Consider the following 24,452-nt stretch of genomic DNA (forward strand, 5'->3'; position numbering starts at 1 on the left):
AGATTCACTTCTAAATGTTAGTCCATATGGAGATGACCTCACTCCTATTATACACATATTTGAGTGAGTTTATGTAATTATACATTATATTGATTTGGGAAATTTAGATTCACAACGACACTAAAATAACAATGCAATTTGATTTCATAATGCAGCATTCATTTTGATGTATATTAATAACAAAACTTAGCAGCTCACTGTGGCTCCCATTTCACTATGCTATATTTTAGATAAAATAACTGATTTCCTCATGTATAATATAAATAAATAAATATAATAAAAGTGATGAGAAAGTAGTTATTTTTTAATATTATATTTATTAAAAATAATAGCACCCACCCTTGTGTGCGCTATGCGCAAGCGAATGATATTGTGTCATGAGTGCATGCATGCACGTGTCATGTGCTTGCTATGTAAATGCATGTTCGAGTACATGTATGCAGGTGAGCTCAAATTAGGAACCCTATTTGGGGTCTCACAAAACACCAAATATTAAAAAAATTACAAACTGCATATAAAACAAGAAATTCTAACTCGCTGATACAAACATTGTTGGAGGTTGAAAACGACCATCATGGGTGAACAAGAATTGGGGATCAGATGAAGGCAATATTCTTGCTAATGGATGTGATGTTCAGTCGACTCCCTTCCCTTTTTTGGCGTCCAGACACTTATGAATAGTAGAAAAGGGATGAATAAAGAGGAGATGGTGTACTGCCATAATAAATGAACAAGTGTCAGCTTTGCTGCTCAATAGTACAGAGTACTGATAATACCAAGGGACGGGCCCAGAAGAGGGAACGGAGTGGAATCAATGTGTTCTGATTTCTGTCCTAGCACCGACCATCTAATGGACCATCGACTCAATGGCCATGGTCTTCAAGGACTATGTTCGTAACACATTATTAGTACCATCCACCACAGTCAATGTGCAACAATGGAGTTATTGATTTGAACATAACTTAATTAAATTACATTCCTATAAATTGAGACGATCATTTGCATCTGCCTCTAATTCATTCTTCTCAGCTCATTGTCTTCTTCCTTGTTATCTTCTGATAATTTTCATGTCTCATACATCTCTTTTGGTTTTGTATGATGTGTAAAATCGGTGTTTGGTAGATGTTTCTTGGAACAGAATTCTTTTGATTCGTGATTTGAAATATCATCCTTCTGAAATACAGTCTTGTATGTTTTATGCCTTGAAGATGAGGCACTTAGGAGCAGGTTTATGTTTTAAAATTATTAGTTCCATGATAATAGGGATGATTTAGGGCCAAAATTGAGAATGCAAATTCCGAGAAAGAGCCACCTTCCATAAGAGTCCAAGAGCCCTGTCACGTAATTGTGAGAAGACAAGGTATACCCTACTTCATTGAGTGACATCAACTGACTTCACTGATTCAAAAGGTTCACTTTTTATCTTTTACTTAAAATATTATTTGCTTAATTTACTCCTAGATTACAGATATCTACTGCACCAATTTATCTTAAAATAAATGTAATGTACGTAATAATTCCAAGAAAGAGATTCAGTAACTTGAAATCAAACTTCTAATTTTCAGCCTCTTTGGAAAGAGATCAAATTTTTTTTACTAGCCAAACCAGTCTACATGCCCATCAATTGTACAATTATCCAGATTATTATAAGAGCACCAACAAGACATCATCAACATAAACATAAGCAAGGAAAGTCTACAGGTTTAAAGGCGCAAACCAGTCAGCTGTGGCCTTGGATCATCCCAAGATTGATTTTCAACAATGATCTTACCCGTGGCGTGACCCTCCATGCTCTTGGCCCATGCCACCTCGGCCTGGCTCAATGGGTGCTGCGAGTCAATGATAGTCTTCAGCTTTCCCTCCTTGGACAGCCCAACCAGGAATTCCAGGTCATCCTTCTTGGCAGACAGGAAGAGGGGCACCAACTTCTTCTTTGAGAAGGTGATCATCTTCAAGCCGGATCTGAGAATGGTGGCGGCATTCGGGGTGATGTCAATGACTTTTCCCGTCTCCGTGAGATTGGGCTCGAACGTTGACCAGGGGATGCCAGTGGCACAGTGGATGATGGCGTCGTACTTCTTGCCAGAAGGGCTCTGCAACGCGGCGCCACCGGGGGTCTTGTAGTCAAGCACCTCGTCTGCACCAAGGCTCTTCACCAGTTCAACATTCCTGGCACCACAAGTGGCTGTGACATGGAAATTGCCTAGTTTTGCTAGTTGGACTGCATAGAGACCGACGCCTCCGGAAGCAGCAGTGACAAGAATGTTGGCTGGCTTGCCACTGCCGTCAAATTTGATGCCAGCAGACTGGAGGGTTTGGAGTGCCGTCAACCCAGCTATGGGCAAGCCGGCTGCCTCAACACAAGAGACTTCGGCCGGTAATTTAGCTGCCAGCTTTGTTGGAGCCACCGTATATTCAGCCAGGCCTCCCGACTGCTGAAAAGTATAAGCAAGCAATGTTATTTAATTATGTAAGATAGGTGTGTATTAAATTTCTTTAATTATATATTTATGTAATAAATGAAATTGTGAGCATGATGAGGAGAAGATGCGGAAGAAAGAGATAAAAGAAAGCACTTTAATTAGGGAGAATAAATTTTTATTTGCATGTTATATATGCAATTATTGAATAGAGTTTGCGCATGATGAGGGGAGGATGGTGAATTTCGAGATGAAAAATAACCAATAATGTAAGATAATTGATGAAAATATTGAAATTGTTCGCATCGTGAAGAGAGGATGAAGTGGGAGACGGAATCAGCTCTTTAATTATGTGAGAAAAATGATGTCTTTGGAAGAATTAGATGAAAATCTTGAAAGTTAGAGCATGATGAGGGGAAGATGATGAAGTTGGAGAGCAAAAGAAAATCTGTAATTATGTAAGATAAATATGTACTTGGGTAATATCTATATATATATATAGCTGAAAATATTGAAGTTTTCAGCATGATGACAAGAGGAGGATAAGTGCAAACAAAAGAAAACTCTTTAATTACGTCAGATCAATGATGTGGTTGGGCACTACGCATAAAAACATTGAATGTTTGAGCATGATGAGGGGGGGATGATGAAGTTAGAGAGCAAAACAAACTTTTTAATTATCTAAGATAACCATGTATTTAAATTTGGGTCAATAAAGATACATATGTGATAATATTGAAATTTTGAGAATGGTGTGGAGAGTACGATGAATTGGAGAAAAGAAAACTCGTTAATTGACAGAGGTGAAAGATTTCTTTGGGTGATATGCATGAAAACATTGAACATTGGAGCATGATAAAATGAAACTGTTTAATTATGTAAGATGAATAAGTAATTGGGCGATATATATATATATGAAACTATTGAAAGTTTCAACATGATAAGAGGAGGATGACGAAGTTGGAGACAAAAAAAAAGTCAGTTTTGAGCACAATGAGGGACAATAATGAAGTTGGAGAAAATGGCTCACCTGGATGCCAAGGACTGTGACAACTTTTTCACCTGCCTTCAGAGAGGTCACACCAGCGCCAACTTCGACAACCTCGCCCGCCACATCAGAAACTAGAAGGCAGACAGCAACTCCGGAGGTGAGTGACCCAGGACAAAACTAATCGTTTAAAATAATAATTTCAAGCTTCAAATGAATTTTTTGACGCATTACAGTAAAGAGAGCATTAAATATGGATAATCTACCAGCAATCTAGAGGCCAAATCTTCTTGGGGGCTTGGGAGTAAAGGCCATTTCTCTAATCAAAATGATGACTTAATATAATCATTAACAAACATTTGAGATGTATGAATGATAAATTTTTAATGGTTATGGTATGGCAACATCCAAAGGTGCGGTTTTATAATTCAAATATCTGCGTGCCAGCTTCCGATTGGAATATAAAAAGGTCGTTCATTCGGTAATGTGAATAACTCAGGAGTCATTCCATTTATCTTTGTGTCGTATAAAACAGTTCATATGATTGGGCCTCTGCATTGCAACCATTATGAGAGTCTTCTAATGGACCTATCAGGAATACACTAACGTAAACATAAGATACAGAACTTGTTAAGGTTTTGCTAGTGCAACACCGAACAAGGAACAGGAACCAACAAGCGATTGGAATAATAAAAAAGAAAAGCCATAATTTGTAGTGAGTAAATATGTTACATATAGATACAAGGCTTTCTAATGGCTAGTTTCCCTAACACTGTGTGTGGCACGTGTACTACATGATAAGCCTCTCTGCAAGCTGGAGAACGGAGATTCCCCATGCCCAGCTTGGACACAAGGTAGTGGATCTTGACCATAAACAACGTTGAATGGTGTCATCTTGATTATAGATGTATTATAGCTGTACTCTGCCCACTGTAACCATTTTGCCCACTGTTTGGGCTGTTCTGATGAAAAACATCTCAAATAACACTCAAGGTTTCTATTTGTTACTTCGGTCTGACCATCGGTTTCACAATGATATGATGAGATGAGTCTTAATTTAGTCCCTTGAATCTTATGTAATTCCTTCCAAAACTCACTAGTGAACACACTGCTCCTGTCTGATACTATAGATCTTGGTATGCCATGTAGGTTGACGACTTCTTTGATGAATATCATAGCAATATCATAAGCCAAATAGGGATGTTTGACTGGAATAAAATGGGATATTTGCTCAACCGGTCTACTATTACTAGAATAGAGTTGAATCCATGGGAATTTGGTAGTCCCTCAATAAAATCTAATGATATGTCTTCCCATATTTTGTCTGGTATGGGCAGAGGTGACAGCAAGCCCGCTGGATTTAGTGTTGAAGACTTGTGAGTTTGGCATATATGGCAAGAAGATACAAAAGCCTTGATTTGACTTTTCATACCATGCAAGAAAAAACTACTGAGAAACCCGTTTGTATGTTTCTAAGAAACCTCCATGGCCTCCCACCTTGGCATCATGTAATTCTTGTAACACTTTAGTAACCAACTGTGAGTTACTTGGAATTACCAGTCTTGTTTTATAAAACAGAAGATTTTGATGGATGGAATAGTGTTTATACTTTCCATTGTTGGCTAGTACTGAGCTCTTAATCTCAGATAGTAATGTGTCTTGAATAATCTCCTGTTCTAAACGAGTCTTGTCTAACCAATGGGTAACTGAGATACTATTTATCGACATCTCTCCCATAGATCTTGATAACGCATCGGCCACCACATTACTCTTGCCTGTTTTGTACTTAATTTCAAATTCATACCCCAAAAGCTTTGATACCCATTTGTGATCAGGTTGAGGCACATCATGTTGATCATTGAGGAATTTGAGAGATACTTGATCTGTCAATATACAGAACTTCCGAAAGAGCAGATAATGCTTCCACTTGTTGATCGCCCATACTAAAGCTATTAATTCTCTTTCATAAGTTGACTTGGACTGAGCTCTTGCTGACAGAGTTTTACTGAAATATGTTATCGGATGTTGCTCTTGAATAAGTACAGCTCCTAATTCATAACCCCAAGTGTCTGTTTCCACCGTAAATGGTTTGGTATAAGTCCGGTAGACTGAGTATCGGTGTGGTTGTCAATGCTTCTTTTAACTTTGAAAAGGCTGCATCTGACTCAGAAGTTCACAGAAATGCATGCTTTTTTAGTAGTATTGTTAAAGGAAGAGCTATGTTGGAGTAGTGACGCACAAACCTCCTGTAATAATTGGTCAACCCCAAAAATCCACGCAACTGTTTAAGATAGGTAGGGACAGGCAATTTTTGAATAGCTTCTATCTTTCCTGCATCGGTGGACACCCCCTCAACCGTAACCCAATGACCCAGAAATTCAATTCTATCCTGGTGGGATGCACATTTTTTCGAATTCACGCATAGTGGATTTTTTTTCTAGCAGTTCGAACACCAATTTTGGATGAGTTTCATGATCAAGCACTGACATACTGTATACAAGTATATCATCAAAAAACACCAACACAAATTTCCTCAAATATGGTTTGAATATGGAATTCATCAGTCCCTGAAAGGTAGCTGGAGCTGTAGATAAGCCAAAAATTCATAATGACCTTGATGGGTCTCGAATGCTGTCTTAGGAATATCATCCTCAAACATTCTAATTTGGTAGTAACCTGATTTTAAGTCTAGCCTTGTAAAAATCATAGTCCCATGGAGCTCTTCCAGTAATTCCTCTACGATTGGGATGGGAAACCGTTTTGGTATATTAATTCGGTTTAGAGCACGATAGTCGATACATATCCTCCACCCTCCATCTTTTTTCTTAATCAACAATGCAGGACTTGAAAACGGGCTAGTTGAATGTCTGATGATTTGGGCATTTAACATTTCTTGAATCAGCACTTCAATTTCATTTTTGTGTAGATATGAGTATCTGTATGGCCTTACATTCACAAGATTTGATCCAGGGATCAAATGTATTCGATGATCCAACTCTCTTTTCGGAGGTTATGTCATATTAGATTCAAATACTGAAGGATATAAGGAGTCATAAATTCCAAATGACTAGAGAGAGTTGTCGATTGAGTACCATAGCTTGCTTCGGATCACATAATTCAAAAAGCCTTCTGAATTGCCTCTTGCTCCTGAGAATATCTTGAGGGTGTAAATTAGCTGTGTCACCATATGGCCTACATTCTGGGTCTGATTGAAGAGTATACATCCATTATTCCATAGGACCTTGAGAGTTAATAGGTTGTAATTCGAATAAAACCAATCCAGAGTTTTGAGCCACTTAACTCCTAATAACACATCAAACCTTCCCAGGGACAATGGGAAGAAATCCTGAATAATGTCCATTCCTTGTAAATAAAGATGCAAGTGAAGGCATATTCCTTGTGAAGATCTCAAATAACCATCCCCCAACATCACATCAAATTGGGGCCCATCTAATAGAGGAATCTCCAATGTGTTCAAAATAGCAGGGTTTATGAAATTGTGGGTAGAGCCACCATCGATCAGAACTACCACATTAGCTCCCTTGATAGAACCCCACATTTTTATTGCCCCAGTAGCTGCCTGTCTTTGGGCTTGTCTCAAGTTGACTCTTGCCAAGAACAATGCTCCTTGGTGATTGGTTCATCGTCAGTTTGCATTAAGTCCTCTTCTTCTACTGGATCACAATACTCAGGCGATTCATCTCCTTCTCTGATCAAAATCAAATTTAGATTCTTCTTGCAACGGTGGCCTGGAGTAAACTTATCGTTGCAGTAATAACAGAGTCCCTTGTCTTTTCTTTGCTGGTATTCTGAATCGGTGATTCTCAAATTTATTTTGCCCCCAGATCGTTCATATTCACTATTCCTGGAATTATTCTGAGAATTAGAATAGGGTGGAACATAGTTACGAGTCTACTTATGCTGATTTGTAGAAACCATATTAGCTTTATTGGAGTAGGACATTGCCGGTCTTTGACCGGACTGGGTGTCTTGTGATAATTCTGCGTAAGGTGTTTTCGACTGCGAGGCTCTGCATAAAATGCCTAGATCAGCTTCTGCCTTCAACGACAAATCCATGATTTCTCGTAAGCCATAAGGTCTATCTCTGAGTACTTCCGTTTTGATTTCTGGTAATAACCCTCTAAGATTAGCACTTTCCTTGATTTCTGGAGCTACTAGGGGCAATTGAAAAAATGACGGCTTCAAATTCTGTCCTGTATTCTCCCACTGAATTCTTTTGTCTGATCTCAGATACTTGTTGACGTAGAACATGAACTGCTAGAGCATATCTTCCTTCAAAATGATTCTTAAGATCAAGCCATGTAAGCATACCAAAATTCTCTTCAGTGTGAATGAACCAGATCCGCCATGAAATCCAAGGACTCGAAAAGCTCTGATACCAAATTCTTAAGATCCTGTTGAGTTCCGTCGAATCTATGACTGGTGTAATTCATAGAGATAGAATATGAGCATAGAACTGACAAGAACTGATATCAGATCGATCAATGATAACCAGAGTTCTCATTCAATCAAGTGCCAATCGTCGTTCACCACTCAGATTTCACGTTTAATAGAGCAGTTGTCGAGAGTTCGGAGATTTACATGAAAATAAGAGAGATAGAAGGCTCCCTGGATCGGAAGCTGTGTTGTCCGGATCGACCAACACGTAAGCGAGGAGTATCTCCTGATGACTTGCAATTCTGATAACAACTTCTTGATTCCTCTCAGCTCCTTCTTCCTATCTTTTTATAGTCTCCCCGCTCCCAGCACTTTTCCCGCGCCTTTTAATCAAATCTCCACACGTGCCGAATCAATCTGCACGTGTATCGCGATGGGGAGTTGCCATTCTCCTCTTCTTGGTTTGATATATTCTTGGTAGAGACTTATCAGATGTGTTGTCGCTATACTCAGCACATGGAAGCCATTTGGCCCATTATCTAGGACATTCGGATGAAAAGTACCTCAGATCGCATTCCAGACTTCCATTGATGACTTCAGTTAATCCATCTGTCTCCAGATGGTACGATGAAATGAGTTTCAATGAGGGATTGGGGAAATAAATGAGTTTGTTCACGACTGTGCAAACATTCAGGAACAAACATGAATACGAACAGGATAATCCTAGGTGGACATTATGGCAGACGATAAATGGGGGGGGGGGGGGGAGGGCAGATGATCTAGGGATCTCCAACATGCAGTACAGAAACACAATGGATGGCTATGGCCATGATGGATGAGCTCCTCCTGCAGGTAGTGTGTCAAGTGATCAAGTCATGAGGCATAAATTGAGTTTATGCAAGGAACAAATGTGGAGCCTAAAGAGCAAAAGGGGAAAAAGTGCTTCACTGATGAATGGAACCAGGATATGCAGGTGAAATTGAGCCGATAACAAACTCTATGACCCTTCTGAAAATTTTTGAACGTTTTCCAACAACTTGTGGAAAACAGCAGTTTTTTTTCCCAAATGAACAGCTATTTCCAACTGTACATTAATCAAGAACGTCGTTCGTGCAGCGCCAAACGACAAACTTTCAATCCCTAGTTTCAATGTTGCTTCTTGTTGTTTATAAAGTTCCCGCCCAAAAATGCTGGGGAATACATGGCCTTGATCCAAAATCTAGTTAGTTCCTTAATGAAACGATCAGCATCAGACTGAGCTGAATAGACGTGCAATGAAATAACTTTGCTTGGACAGTCTGTCTACAACAACCACGATTGAGTTGTAACCATGTGACAATGGTAATCCTTAGATAAAATCTAAAGAGACTTCTTCCCAAACTTGAGTAGGAGTGGGCAGAAGTTGGAACAGACCTGCAGGGCTCAAATTCAAAAACTTGTTCTGCTGACATACTTGACATTGTGAAACATTTGATTAGATCCGAGTTTTCCTACCTTCCCAATATAGCTACTGTGTGATTCGTCTGTAAGTTTTTAGGAACCTGCCACGTCCATAAATACTGGGACCCTGAAAGTCCTGTAAGATGCCAAGGATAAGTAAAGACAACTTTGGTGAAACAAGTTAATTTTTATAAAAAAAAGTGTTGTGGAGTGAGTAGTTTATGTGAGTAGCAGCAGTGGAAATTAAGGATTCTTTGATTTCCAATGACCTGGAGTCTGCCTGGATCTCTGCAATGAGTACAGCCTTGTCGAGTCAATAGACAGTAGATATAGACAGCCATGAGGCCTTCAGTCATTGACCTGGATAGGAAACCTGCCATTGTGTTGTTCTTTCCTGCCTTATACAAAGTAAAAACCAAGCAGTTTAGCTATCCGCTCTTGGTATTGTCGTGGAATCTCATTCTGATCATTCAAGAAGTTTAAACCGAATTGATTATTGAGAAGATGGAACTTCTGGAAATACAAGTAATACTACCATCTTTGTACCAAAAGCACTAATACCATCATTTCCGTTCATAAGCAGATTTTAATGGGGCTTGAGCTGATAATTCTTTGCTGAAATATGCAGTAGGGTGGTTTTCTTGAGTGAGGACTGCTCCACTTCATTGGTTTCTACTACAAAGGTTAAAGTTAAGCATTAGGAACCTCCGAAAGACTTGAAAGAAACATCCCAGAAAGGAAAGGCAGCTGCCCGTTCACTCCTAGGAAGTGGGAGATTGGGCGGGAAAAGGGAAACTATATAAATAAATCCGTGCCCTCAAGAAAGGGAATTAGGTTTTTGGAAAATCAAGACCTCCAGGTTGGGCAAAAGATCCTCCGTCCAAAAAGGGGAAAACGGCTGATGCGGCTAAGTTCCCTGACTACTATTCTTCATTCTTCCTATTCTCTACTCTCCCTCCACTTCTTGATCGTTTGTTGTGGTCATCTGTCTCTCCAATCATAGGCATTGGATTTGAACACCCTTTATGGAATTTTTTTCAATGATTGTTGAAGGCCTACATCAACAATATATCAAAAGTCCGGCAATCCCAATATTGGTGTAGTGATAGTGCTTTCTTTCAGTTGATGAACGCATGAGCTAACTCAGAATTCCAGTCAAAAGCTTTCTTTTTCAATAATTGAGGAAAATGTTGTGCCTTAGAAGCATAGTGAGATATGAACCTCCTGTAGTAATTTGTCAACCCCAAAAAATCCTCATAGTTCCTTGACTGTCGTAGGGGCAGGCCACTGAAGAATAGTTTCAAATTTTTTCAGTATCCATGCCCACCCCCTGATTTGAAATCCAATGGCCAAGAAATGAATTTTGTCTTGACCAAGCTTGCATTGGGTAACATCGATACATAACTGGTGAGCCCGTAATATTTGAAAAACTGAATGTTGGTGTTGTTCATTCTGGTCATAGTTTTTGCTGTAAATCAAGATATCATTAAAAAATACTATGAGACATTTCCGCAGGTGAGTTTTGAAGATAAGAGTTCATCAGTGCTTGAAAAGTGGTCGGGTCATCGGTTAACCACAATAGCATTTATGTTAACTCATAAAAGGTCATTTGTTTTGAAATATGTTTTATGAGCGTACTCTTCATGCATTCTGATTCAATTATACCTTAGACTTAAGATCTAGTTTAGTGAATATTGTGGAACCATGCAATTCCTCTGCTAATTTTTCAACAATAGGAAGGCGTATCTGTTGGGAATAGTGATCTGGTTGAGGGCTCTGTAATCAACAAACATCTCCCATCCTCTATCCTTATTTTTTATCATCAGTGAAGGGCTAGCAAATGGGCTAGAAGAATGAAGGATAAATTTGGAATCTAATTCGTTTTTTTGTGGAGATGGGAATAGTGGCAGGATCTAAGGTTGATGGTTTTAGAGTGGGGAATTAAATGTATCCTATGATCCAATGTTTTTTTTCCGCGGTAGGCAGTAATTCTGTGGGAAAACAGTAGGATAAAACATATGAATTAAGAAAAGACAGAATTCAGTGGAAGATGGGATACCGTTGGGAGATTTGGGTTGCAAGCAGCACGGAATTCCATGGACTGTCTCTTACTGTTGATCAAAGCCTGGGCCACTTGAATTGGGGATACGCCTTGTGGTAGTAGATATAGGATTTTGTAAGTGAGCATATGTGCTTGCGCCAACAGAAACTTTAAATTAACAATTTACAGTTCCTGTAGAACCAATCCAGTGATTTCGACCACTGGACTCCCAAGATGATTTCCATATTACTCAACGGAATAGGGATCAAATCTTAATGATCTGAAGACGTTGCATATAAATCGAGGGGTTCAAGCATATGGCTCCTCTGTATTGCCTCAAAAACCAAATTTCAAGATGATCCCTTTCTTGAGTTGCCTTCCCCTTATCTATAGAATTTGGGATCCTCCTCATCATCCTTCTTCTCACATGTGTAAATCTGCAAGTGTGTCTTTTGTCCACTTCCTCCTCTGTATGTATGTCTGTGGAAGGTCATATCACAGTCCCTTCAGATAGGGACAACCCCTATCATATAGAATAAACCAAAATCCACTGAATTTTTCAAGGGTAAGTTAATCTCTTTCCATGACACCTGATGCTAATTTTCAAATGCTAATGTGGTACAGCACTCCTGTATAAGTCGCATAGATCTGTCAACGAGATCAGAAGTGTGAGATTCATCTTTACACTCTAAGTGAAATTTCTGACCAGCATCCCAGACATCTTTGACTGTGTCAAAGGCCATATAGAATTTAACAACCATGTGAATAGAACCTCTTTGTCACAACACCATTTCTGGTATGTTTATCTGATTCTGACGGTGGAGGATCAGGCAAATGATAGACATGGCACCGCAGCTTAGATATCAGCTGCATATACTGAGTCCACTTATATAGATTATGTCATGTAAATAAGCCGTTAGATGGCCTAATATACATGCGCAACCTATTTACTCAAAATAAATTATGATACTTCCTTTTTGATGGAGAGCGCCCGCCCGAGATCGCCGCCACGTCTTCAAAGCCATCAGCATCGTCACCGTCCACCCCTACCAGCTCATGTCTCGCCTGACCGGCACGCCTAGGCGCAAGCGAAGGCATCCAGGTTCAAATACCTCGGGTGAAAAGCACGTCATTATCTGTCTCACGTTTCGATTTTGTTTAGCCGTCGTCGTTTCATCTTCATCATCATCTTTTTTGTTTTGTCTTTGTCATCACTTTGTCGTTTTCATTTTCGTCATCGCCGTCTATCTAAGGCGGGTCCTTGTTGGACCCTTCTTAAGGGGCTAATGGATCCTCTTGTAAGTGCCCACCATTGCCCTTTAAAAGGCCATGATGAGCACCAGTTAACCTCAGATCTGGAATTCTTTGTTTTAGCAGTTATATCGGGCCAAGAAGAACAAGGAGGAAGAGGAGAGGGAAGAGAGGCTAGAGAGGAGACGAATAGAGGGAGAAGGAAGAGCACAGAAGAGACAGTGTTCCTGGGTCGCCGCCCTCATCAACAAGACGTCTGCTCCATCAAACTTCGCCTCCATCGGCCACCGCGCGCACATGTTCGATGTGTCTCCCGGACAACATCCTTGTCGACCACATTGGCGACGCGATCAATGGACTCACGCAATCCGTTCAAGGACGTCCCAGGATTCATGCACCCTGCGATCGTCCCGCTATCGGCCTTGGTGCTAGACCTGGTCCACCGATATAGCCGCCACCCTCAGAACACGACCGATAGCTCGCGAGTTCACAGCATGTGTGGCTAAACCGCATTCGACGCATCCGAAGCCGCGACGATCAATGCAACTGTGCCCCACGCAAGTTGGTGCGCCCAAGTGTGACACGTCGTGCTGCAGCCGATATGCCACACCATTGGATCTCGACGCCACAACGTCAACGCACGGCCGGGAATCGTCGCATCAGCGTCATTTGCGCAGGGGGGGTGGTCCTTCGGCGTGCCAACCCCACTGCGCCGCCACAAGCCGTTACTCGGTGAAGCCGCGGGCCACTCCACAACCTGTATGCACTGCGTAGAGAGAAAACTGCCTCGCATGTGCATATCACTGACCGACCCACGTTCACGTGAATCTTCTTTGGGTATCAACGCCCAATCTCAGATCAACCACACTGCGGTCGTTGCGTGTTTGCTGATGACTGTGTCGGCCCAGACGCCAGCCAGACGGAAACTGCTCTCAATTGGCTGCCGCATAGTTGCCTGGCCTTAGCGGCATTGTCTGAATATGTCGTCTGCCCCAGCGTCTGACCCACCAGCGGGTTCACTGTTGGACGCCACACTGCCTTCCTGATCTTCGGAGGAACGCCCTCAGTTACCTAACACAGCACTGAACGCCAGTGTTGTCCAATTGCTCCATTGCGTGCTAACGCCAAGCCACGCTGCAGCAGACTGTCTCCCATTGACCGTTGCCCGGATTCACGCCCGACATCGTGTCGTCCGTCATCGCTTGTAACAGTGGTCGTCCCGGCTCGCACTGGTCCTCCAGAAAGGGGTCGTCACCGCCAAGCTTAACCGTACGTTTGAGCCATCGCGACGTCATACTTCTCTCCCTCCTCGCCTACGACATCCGTCAATATACTCCTGCGCCGCGTCACTGCCGCCAGTCAAGCCCAGCCGTATCTGTCCACAGCACGTCTCTCACTGCATCAGCCTGCACTGGCACTGGCACCAGCGAAGACCCCGACGACGAGCAACGCCACTGACGAGGTACGCCATCCCTTGCTCGTCAGTTACATTACTTTCTACAGTATATTTTTGTCTGCACTCCACCACGCTCGGGCTAGTCCAGGTGAGAGAATTTAACGAGAAAACTACGAGTCGAGTGATTTCCTAAGTACAAGTTGAGCCCGTTCGTTACGTGTGAGCATTAACAGAATATTCCATTCGACCCCGTCGTCGCTCCAACAAGGGTCAGAAGGTCACTGTCACCGTCATTGGTCGCCCGCCCTGGAGTCGCGAATTCCTATTGAAGAAACCCAGAGAAAAAGGATGGGTTGAGAAGAAACTCAAAATATTCTCGTTTGGTCATTTGGTTCCATAACAGGAGTACATATATGGAGAGTAGAAGAGAGAGAAAGAGAGAGAGAAAAGTAGGGGTACATAAGGAAAAAGACAAACAACATATTCAACAGTCTGATGTGTTCTTGAACGTATCTATGCAATTTAACGAAATGAAAGATTGATCTTGAACGTTTCTTGACACTTCTTGAAAAATGTAACTGTCTCCAAGAATTGTTCGATACAATAGGATTGAAAGGGGGGACGAGAGAGAGATAAGAGCTCGCAACTCCGACGTGGTCAATCACTCCCCTTGGAGCAACAGCTTGGATTCCACGGGATAGAATTGCGACGCCTGGGAAAGATGTGCAGAAACGGGGAACAAGAGGAGGTAGGGTTAGAACAACAGTTAGGCCCAAACTAGGGTTAGAACAAGAAACGGGGAACGTTTCTTCCTTCTTCTTCTTTCTTTTCCGTATGTATATATACATACAGGGAGGACGCCCATTGGTTTGGGCCTAACTGGGCCGATAGAAGGGCTTGGATTCCATACCGGGCTGCCGTTTAGCATAACAGCGGCCCGGTATCATATCACAGTCCCCCTCAAACTGGTGAGTGGATATCATCCATTCCCAGTTTGCTGCACAATTCTTGGAAATGCAGAGCAGACAGGCCTTTGGTAAAGATATCAGCTTTCTGCTGGGCGGAGGGAACATATGATATGCAAAATTTTCCGAACTCAAGCTTCTCTTTGATGAAGTGACGATCCACTTCGACATGTTTAATATGACCATGTTGTACCGGATCATGGGCGATGTTGATAGCCGACTTGTTATCACAAAACAGTTGAGTAAATTGATCACACGACAACTTCAACTCTGTGAGGAGATTGGTGATCCATAATGCCTCGCAGATGCCTTGTGCCAGGGCACGAAACTCGGCTTCAGCACTAGAGCGAGAGACAACAGGTTGTTTCTTGCTCCGCCATGTGATAATATTCCCCCCAAGGAAGGTGCAGTAGCCCGTGGTGGAGCGGCGGTCAACATGAGAGCCAGCATAATCCCCATCAGTATAGACCACCTTTACGCTTAAATTGAAGACCGAGACCAATGGTACCTTTGAGATAACGAAGTACACAGTTGACAGCATGCATATGACAGGCCTTCGGAGAATGCATAAATTGACTTAAGACGCCAACAGCATAAGTAATGTCAGGACGTGTATGAGTGAGATAGAGCAGCTTCCCGACCAAGCGTTGATACTGTCCTTGATCAACCGCCTCCTCGTGATCCCCCAAAGAGAGCCAATGGTTCACCTCGATGGGAAGTTCTTGTAGAAGATCAATACTATATATTTCCGTTGTCAAAGGAAAATCCCAGTCGAAGAGTAGGCGATCTCAATGCCAAGAAAGTACCGGAGTACACCAAGATGTTTAATGTCAAACTCACCAGAAAAATAAGTCGCCAATTGAGCCGCGGACAGGGAATCATTCCCTGTAATAATAATGTCATCCACGTACACATGAAGAATGGTGACTCCCCTGGATGTGGAATGACGGTAGAAAAGTGTATGATCACCATTGCACTGAGAGTAGCCAAATAAGGTCATAGAGTGCATAAAACAACCGAACCAAGCCCGAGGAGATTGCTTCAAGCCATTGAGACGGCACACCAAGGGAAGTGCTGAAGGGGGAGCCACATAGCCAGGAGGCAAGGCCATATAAACTTCCTCATGGAGATCACCATGAAGAAAGGCGTTCTTGACGTCGAATTGCTGAAGAGGCCAATCGTGATGAGCCGCAAGGGCAAGAAGAAGATGAACCGTGTTCATCTTGACACGGGAGCAAATGTCTCCAGATAATCAACACCGAATTGTTGGGTATAGCCCTTAGCCACAAGGCGTGCCTTGTACCTCTCAAGAGTGCCATCGGACTGATATTTGATAGTGTAGACCCATCGACATCCAACGAGGTGTTTGCCAGAAGGTAAAGACACCAGATCCCACGTCCGGTTCTTATCAAAAGCAGCTAATTCCTCGTCCATAGCGCGTCGCCAGTCGGAGGAGGCCAATGCTTCAGCCACATTCTTCGGAATGGCGATGGAATCCAGACGGGTAAGAATAGCACGGTAGGACGGAGAGAGGCGAGGGGAAGAAAGATAATTGGCCAAAGGGTATAAAGGGGTGGAGGTGCATTGGCGAGGGGCTTTGCGGAGGGCAATAGGAAGATCATCACCCGCGGGAGGAGGGATCTGATCAGGAGTGGTTGGTGACGGAGGTATAAGGGCAAGGACAGGAAAGAGGGGACGCAGGCGGCGATGGTACGTGGTGCCATCAAATTTAGAGGAGGAACCAAAGGACAGGAAGAAGATGGAGATGGCCCAGGGAGTGGAGACAAGGAGTGCGATGGAAGGGGTACAAGGAAATCCAGGGAGTCAGCACAGGAAGGAGAAGAGGAAGGAGGGGAGGACGAAGCAGAAACATAAAATGGATTGGATTCGTTGAAGGTGACATCTTTGCTGACAATGAAGTGATTAGTAGAAGGATGATAGCACTTATACCCCTTTTGATGAGAGGAGTAACCCACAAAGACACATTTGAGCGCCTTAGCGTCAAGCTTGTCCCGAGTAGGATGACGGTTAGGCACGTAGCAGGTGCACCCAAAAATGCGGGGAAGAAGGTTAGTTTTCAAGGAAACTGTGGGGTAGGCTTGATGGAGGGCATCAATGGGGGAAACATGGGAAAGGACACGAGAGGGAAGGTGGTTGATGAGATGGACGGCAGTGAGAGAAGCCTCGCCCTAGAAAAATGTAGGCATGTCCATGTGAAGAAGAAGGGAACGAGTGGTGTCAAATATGTGTCAAAACTTTCGTTCCGCTAGACCATTTTGTTGAGGAGTGTATGGACAGGAGGTTTCATGGACGATGCCATTAGAGGTGAAGAAGTTGGAGAGGGTGAAATTAACATAATCACGGGAATTATCAGAGCGTAAGCATTTGAAGGAGGTAGCAAATTGAGTTTGGATTAAGGCGTGGAAAGAGATGATAGTTTGAGAAAGGTCGGATTTATGTTTGAGAAGATATGCCCATGTAACGCGAGTAAAATCATCTACAAAAATCACCAAATATCGAGCACCCGAAACACTCGGAACGGGAGCTGGCCCCATAGGTCACTGTGAATGAGAGAGAAAGGAGACGTCGAACGTGAAGACAGATCCGAGGAAGGACATGTGGTGCGAGTGTGTTTAGCTAACCGACATGGTTCACAAATAAACCCGTCCACAGAACGTCCATGAAATAAACGAGGAAACATAAGTTTCAGGGTAGAAAAAGGATGGCCCAAGTGATGGTGAAGAAGCCAAAGAGGATCCAGCGCCGAGGTGGAGAGAGCTACGCCGAGGGTAGGGACCGAAGGGGAAGCGGGTGGAGGACGCTGGAGAACGTAGAGACTACCGTGCCCCTCAGCAAGTGTAATCGTCTGCCCCGACACCTTATCACAATAGAAACAAGAATTAGAAGTAAAAGAGACGGCTTGACCAAGATCTCGGACAAGGTGATGAAGGGATAAGAGATTCAGGGTAAGACGAGGAGCATGAAGGACATGGGTAAGGGTAAGAGTTGATGACAATTGAACACTCCCCACACCGGCCACAAGAATGAGAGCACCGGATGCAGTACTGATGTGATGAGGACGAAGAGGAGTGTAGGTAAGGAAACACTGGGAGAAAGGAGACATGGGCGGTGGCACCGGAATCAACTATCCACTGTACATTTGAAGAAGGTGTACCTTGATGAATGAGGGAAGTAGAGTCCATTAATTTAGATTGAAGAAGCTGGCGAAGTTGATCGATTTCATCATGTCGAAACTGGGCGACCTTTGAAGATGTGGCTTCAGCAGTTGGTTGAGGGATCTCAGGAATAGACGTAGGAGTCATAAGCTGCCCCGAGGGGTGAGGAAGATAAGTTACCAAGTGGCGTTGATGGGCATTATTCCGTTGGAGCTTGTAACATGTCTCCTTGGTATGACCTCACTTCTTGCAATAGTTGCAGAAAATAGAGGAATTACCGGGAGCACCATGGCCTGTAGACGCCGATTGTTGGACCGGGGAGTTCATGTTCGGTGACGACACCTTAGGAGAGGACATATACGGCGACACCGCCGGAACAGATGTATATCGAGAGCTCCCGAGCTGCTGAACAGCCATCGCTGAGGCGGGTTCGGAATGGAAGATGCCGAGGCGAGTTTCCTCCATCTGAACCTCCACCAGGAACCTTCTCCCGATGAAATAGTTGCCCGCGCAAAGACTCGTATTCAGGATTCAGTCACATGAGAAATTTGAACACCCGAAGTTGTAGAACATATCCACGGTCAACCGAATGAGGGTCGGGGGCCATGTAGTGGTCCAACTCAGCCCAAAGAGACGACAACTCCAAATGATAGGTCCAGAGAGTTCGGGATTCTTGAATGGCGTCCCAGATCTCCTTGGCGGAGTTTAAGGACAGGAACTCAGCAGCATAGGTTGGACTGATACTATCAAGCAACCACCTATGAACTACACCCTCAACATCGAACCAGTGCTCATAGTGAGACGCAGTGGGAGACGACAGGTCTTCCACAAGGTGCTTCATGAGTTTCCCTTTCAAGGTAATTTAAACATATTGACGCCATTCAAGAAGATTCAACCCAGTAAATCAGAATTCAGACGGCATACGTGGCAGGGAATAATGCCAAGAGTTCAACTCAGATGAGTGAGGAGGCAGCCCTAGTGGCAAAGTGGCAGCGGAAGTAGTTGAGTCATAAGATGCCCTAAGGTGATGTCAAGAGTAGTGAAGTCCGATGAGATACTCCGATTTGGGTAAATCAATGTGGCAACAGTCGATGATGTGAAACTATTGAGAGAGTAGCCCCACGGTCGGTGCCAAATAGTCGAGCTGACAAGTCACAGAGACTTGGCAAGTCGAAGTCAAAGTCGGCGAAGTCTAGTAGAGCTCCCAAAAGTTTGACGCTCCAAAGGCGATCGTGAGATCCAAAGGTGATCCTGAGATCCTGAGATTCTTGGACTCCCAAAGGAAGCCAAAGGCGATTCTTGGACTTCGACAATCGATTCCCAATCAATTCTGAGATACCGAGTAGAAGTCGATTCCCAAAGGCGATTCAAAGTCCAGTAGAAGTCGGAGTCTGTTTGGGCCTCCAAAGGCGATTCAGCAGTCCAAAGGCGATCTCACCTCCAAAGGCGAATCCCGCGGAAGGTGAATCCCGTGAGACTCGGACAAAGGCGAATCCCGTGAGAGGTCTTGGTCCGGTCCAAAGGCGAATCCCGAACTCTCCGAAGGTGAGATTCCAAGCTTGACGGAGAAGCTTGACGGAAACCTGGCAGAGAAGAGAAGCTTGACGAGAAGCTTGATGGAAAGCTGGTCGGGATTCCAAGCTTGATGAAAAACTTGAAGAAGGCTCCGGAGCAAGGAAGATAAGGAAAAACTGGAGCAAGGAAGATAAGGAAGGCTCCGGTACAAAATTGGCGACAGAGCAAGGAAGCTTGACGGCGATCTGAGTTCAAAGGAAGTGATCCCCGCAGAAAGCTTGACTAGTATGGCTCTGATACCATGAAGTAACCCAGAGAGAAAGGATAGGTTCAGAAGAAACTCAAAATATTCTCGTTTGGTCATTTGGTTCCATAACAGGAATACATGTATGGAGAGTAGAAGAGAGAGATAGAGAGAGAGAGCAAAGCAGGGGTACATAAGGAAAAAGACAAACAACATATTCAACACCTATGAGTCGGACCGTACACTCCACCTAGGACATCGCACTCATGTAGTTACCTATCCCGTTACGGAATTACCCGTCAGACGACATCTTGACAACGCCGACGTCATTTTGGTATCACAGCATCGTCTCAATATCCGTTGGACTACATCCCCACCGACGTCCGGCATCATCTAGGAATCCAAGCATCATCTCGATACCCGACCAGACGACGTCCGGCATAACTTTTATTACTCAAATCTCTTGTTAGCTTCAGATCCTCATTCAATGCCCTAACTTGACATGGTACCACAGCATTTCAAATAGGGAAGCTGTCAAGTATTATTGTCAACGGATATGAGCTATCCGTCTGGGGAAGTATTATTGTCAACACGCCAATCTCTAATAATCGTGAACCACTTGCCTGCACAACTGCTTTTCTGTGAAACTACCTCAATCCCCTGCGCATCTGACCAATCCCGATCAATGACTGACTGTTGGAATCACCTCTTGGCCCCATGCTGCCGCTATCCGCTCTGACGGCATTGTCAGAATCACCTATCAGCTCCATGCTGCAGTGCTATCCTCTCAGACAACTGACTGTCAGAATCTCCAACTGCCACCTGTTACACTCGCTATCCTATCGTAAGCCCACTAGCAGCCTTTTTGTTCCTGCATTTCCCCCTTAAATATGTAGCCCTCCTTTTGGGGGGCCAGGACACTGAGTAAGAAGTCAGTCTCTCATTTTTGGTAATGATGACCCCATTGGGACATCCACCTTCTTGCCCTTGTCCTTCTTGGCGATGTCCACTTTGCCATCCCTGCTCATCCCCACTTCCCTCATCATTGTCTATCCTACCAGAGACCCTCTCCTTCCCTCTCTTTCTCGATAGGCCCCTCAGAAGGAACGTATCAGCACCCTACTGCAGCTCTCCTCTTCGACGACCAACCATCAGAATCATTCGTTGGCTCTGCGTTGTTGCTATCCCCTCCAACAACTGACTGTCAGAATCACTTTGCAAGTGTTTCACGGGCTATTCTCTCCAAAAACTACAGTTAGAATCACCAATTGCCCAACAATCCATTTTCTGTTCTATCTATAAGTCTCATGTGTGATCGTTTCTATCTAATATATCATATTTTTTATTGTTCTTTTCTATGTACATCTGTGTAACTCGACTTAATTATCACCACATGGCTAAAGAAGAAACAACTAGAGAAATGAACTCCAGACATAACATTGGGAAACTTAGTTTGGGGGAAAAAATGTACTCTCACCTCCGAGTCACCCCTTTACTGCAATATCTTTACAGAACAAGGAGCGGGAGCCAACAAGATATTCGAGTAAAACAAAGAAAAGCCGTAATTTGTAATGAGTAAATATGATATGTATGTAATAAAAGGCCCTTCAATGGGTAGTTTTCCCCAAATTCATGTACAGCACGCGAGGCACATATGTTACATGATAACACCGCAAAATGGAATTTTTAAATTCATGGAGTTGACAGGTTCAACTAAAAGAAGTTAAGGAATACCTGGCACAAATGGAAATTTCCGAGGAAGAAATGGACGTATATAACCCATTTGAATCTTCCAGTCAACAGGGTTTATGCTTGAAGCTTCCAATTTCAACAGAACCTCGCCTTTTTTTGGCGAAGGAACTGGGACTTCAACATGCTATGGTAGGAAGAAATAATTAAATGTTTATAAATATATTATACATGATAATACATAGGTCTAAAGTTAAAAGTAATTAATCTGTGAAATAAATTAAATGTTTTCAACTCCCCAAGTTAGTAAATTGTGAAATCATCAAATGTTTTCGGAATAATCAAATCCATTTCAACCAGAGTGAACTGAGCGAGTTCAAAGAACCCAAGATAGATTCGATATTGAAATAATTATTTTCTCACAATTTATTTAAACCATATTTATGATAGAGAGCTCCTTCCTACCTCCATGATCAGTTCAACTTTTCCAACTAAGCTGTCACATTGAAAATAATTTCTTACATCGTAAAGAGAATCAGTTTTCAGGAGAGTTAATCTAGAAAGCAAGATAAAATATTTTACAGTCCACATCAGGATTAATCACAGAAGGCCCGGTCAACCAGGCTCAGTCAACAACTGAGCCTTTTGCAGGAAGAATAACTGTTTTTTGAACAATCTTAGGGTTATAAATACACTTTGTAAAGCCATAAGAGGGACTTTTGATGTAGGACCATATTAGGTTTTGCAGTATCAGGATTAGCTGCATCCAGCTGTGGTGAGAGCAAGAACTCACAATTTGGAAGTTCTTGAGGCCTAGTCAATTCCAACTCCTCATCTTCTTTTTCTCTTTTCCTTCCTCCCATTTTCTACTTCCTTTCTTGATTTTTTTTGGATCTCCATGGGTACCGTAGCAATGGTATCATAACCAATGTTAGTGTGACTTGCGGAAACTAATTTGGATTTAAGCGCAAACATCAAACTTAGATTGCAAAATGCAGAGGGATGGTTGTTAGAATTTATGCAAATATATGATCGCCTCATCTTACATGTTGATACTTTATCTCAACATATCAACGAGGAAAATAAGATGGCTGCTTCTGCTGCATCAGCAGTTCCCACCAAGAAACAATGCCACTGAAATTTTCTCAAATGCTGCTACATCCGCCATATACGCTGCATCTTGCGCTGTTCAAATCAGGCACACAGATCCAATTGCAATCAGCCTCCCCCCCCCCCAATGGTCACTCTGTCAACAGCCAATTCTCAGCCCTCTTCCTCCACCACTGCCGCCAGTGCGCTACCGCTGCTACCATAGCCAGGTCCTAGTCCATCCACCCAGCCTTCCACCTTTGCCATACTACACTGCAGCCATCACCGCCTTCGTTTTCATAGCTACCATCAACCCAACTAAGGGTCCTGCCTGGTCCAATAATGGATCCAGGGTATCCTCTAGAACAGCTTGAGAACAAGCTGTCGACAATGGGAAAAGCATCCTTAAGAGTACTAATTCAACGAGGATTCGATCAACCAGGCTTAGTCAGCGAATAAGCCCGGAGGCAGGAAGAATAACTGATTCTTGAATTTTCTTAGGGTTATAAATTTCCCCCTGGTAAAGCCACGCAAAGACTTTTGATGAAGAATGATTCAAGTTTTTCAAGACACGAGAAGCTGTCTCCGGTTTTGGTGATGACAAGAACTCCAGATTCGGAAATTCCTGAGGCCTAGGCCATTCTACTTCTCATCATCTTCTTCTCCTACTTTTTCTTGATTTAAATTGGATCTCCATGGGGATCATAACAAAACATCCAGACTCTCAGACTCAACCCTATCTATTAACCTTTGGTAATGCAATCCAAGCCGACCACCCGCGATCGCTCATGATCTTTAAGCGCAAACTTAAAGTAGAATTCATCCTTCGTTTACTCTTTTCCACGCGTTGGGATTTCGCTCGTTTCAAGTTACTTTGTAAAAAATCATATTTCCTCTGAACAAACGTGCAACAGAATACAGAGAGCGGAGGTAAGCAAGCTACGAAAGAAAGCCGAAAATCCTTAATTTCAAAAAATTCGAAAAAAAATTGAAGGAGAATTGCAAAGCGGAAACGGACCCTGATTCCATGCAAAATCTCAGCTCCCGCTCAAATTACATGTACGATTACTCTAACGAATCTCAGTTCCAGAAAAACAACATCAAAAAAAGAGACGATCGAGAGCTCACCTTGAGGCCGGCGGCGCCTCCGCCGTAGGACTCGTATTGGACAGCACGCATAAGCTTCCCTCCTTGAGCAGCCATGGCAGAAGAGCGCAGAAATCAAGGCTTCTCCGAAGCCGCTACAGATCAACGAGAGTGATCGGAAGAGACGACGTCTTCCCCAAGTCATAGCGGGGAAGATTTCGTCAACTCCTCGCTGTTTCGCTAGAGCGGTGACACGTGCTTATTTCAGAGAAGAACACGTACCCCCGAACCTTATTGGGCCTGATATTTTAGTTTTCCTTGTGAATATTAGGGAACGGCATGTCCGGGACATGACGTCCGGACGTGCCGGGACGGATGACGACCCCGTACGTTTCATGTTCATGTCACGCTGTATAGATCCGGATCGTCTCGGAGGTGGTCGAAGGACGGGACGGGACTAAATTCGTCCCGTCTTATGTCCGACATAAGCTCAGGGACGAAGGACGGGACAGTTTTTCATCTATCGACAAAAAATCCGTCCCGTCCAATAATCTCGGGACAATTTTTCGTCCCGTCCATTCATCTCGGAACAAATTTTCGTCTCGAAATTCGTCCCGGGACAAAAAAACACATTTTATATTCTTAATATATTATAATAGGTCATAATATATTATAAATTGTACTAGCAAGGCCACGTGGCAACATCTCAACCGTCGGCTGTGAATCCGGCAGTTTTCCGTCCAGATTCGTATGT

At 43.3% G+C, this 24,452-nt stretch overlaps 1 protein-coding gene across 2 annotated transcripts; it reads right to left on the reverse strand.

The window, feature by feature from the left end:
• Positions 1-1,569: 1,569 nt before the first annotated feature.
• LOC144704081 (Oxidoreductase, zinc-binding dehydrogenase family protein) lies at positions 1,570-23,900 on the reverse strand. Of its 2 annotated transcripts, none has more exons than XM_078576319.1 (4): positions 23,741-23,900; positions 21,569-21,710; positions 3,451-3,542; positions 1,570-2,432 (listed from the first exon to the last, which is right to left on the reverse strand). In XM_078576319.1, the coding sequence occupies exons 1-4, from the start codon at positions 23,813-23,815 to the stop codon at positions 1,704-1,706; spliced, it is 1,038 nt and encodes a 345-aa protein (XP_078432445.1). In that variant the 5' UTR covers positions 23,816-23,900; the 3' UTR covers positions 1,570-1,703. The 2 variants fall into 2 exon arrangements, with proteins under 2 accessions (XP_078432445.1, XP_078432444.1); XM_078576318.1 differs by having other exon boundaries at positions 1,570-2,435.
• Between the last annotated feature and the right edge of the window lie 552 nt (positions 23,901-24,452).

The sequence above is a fragment of the Wolffia australiana genome, chromosome 6 (genome assembly GCF_029677425.1).
Source record: "Wolffia australiana isolate 7733 chromosome 6, ASM2967742v1".
Lineage (NCBI taxonomy): Eukaryota > Viridiplantae > Streptophyta > Magnoliopsida > Alismatales > Araceae > Wolffia > Wolffia australiana.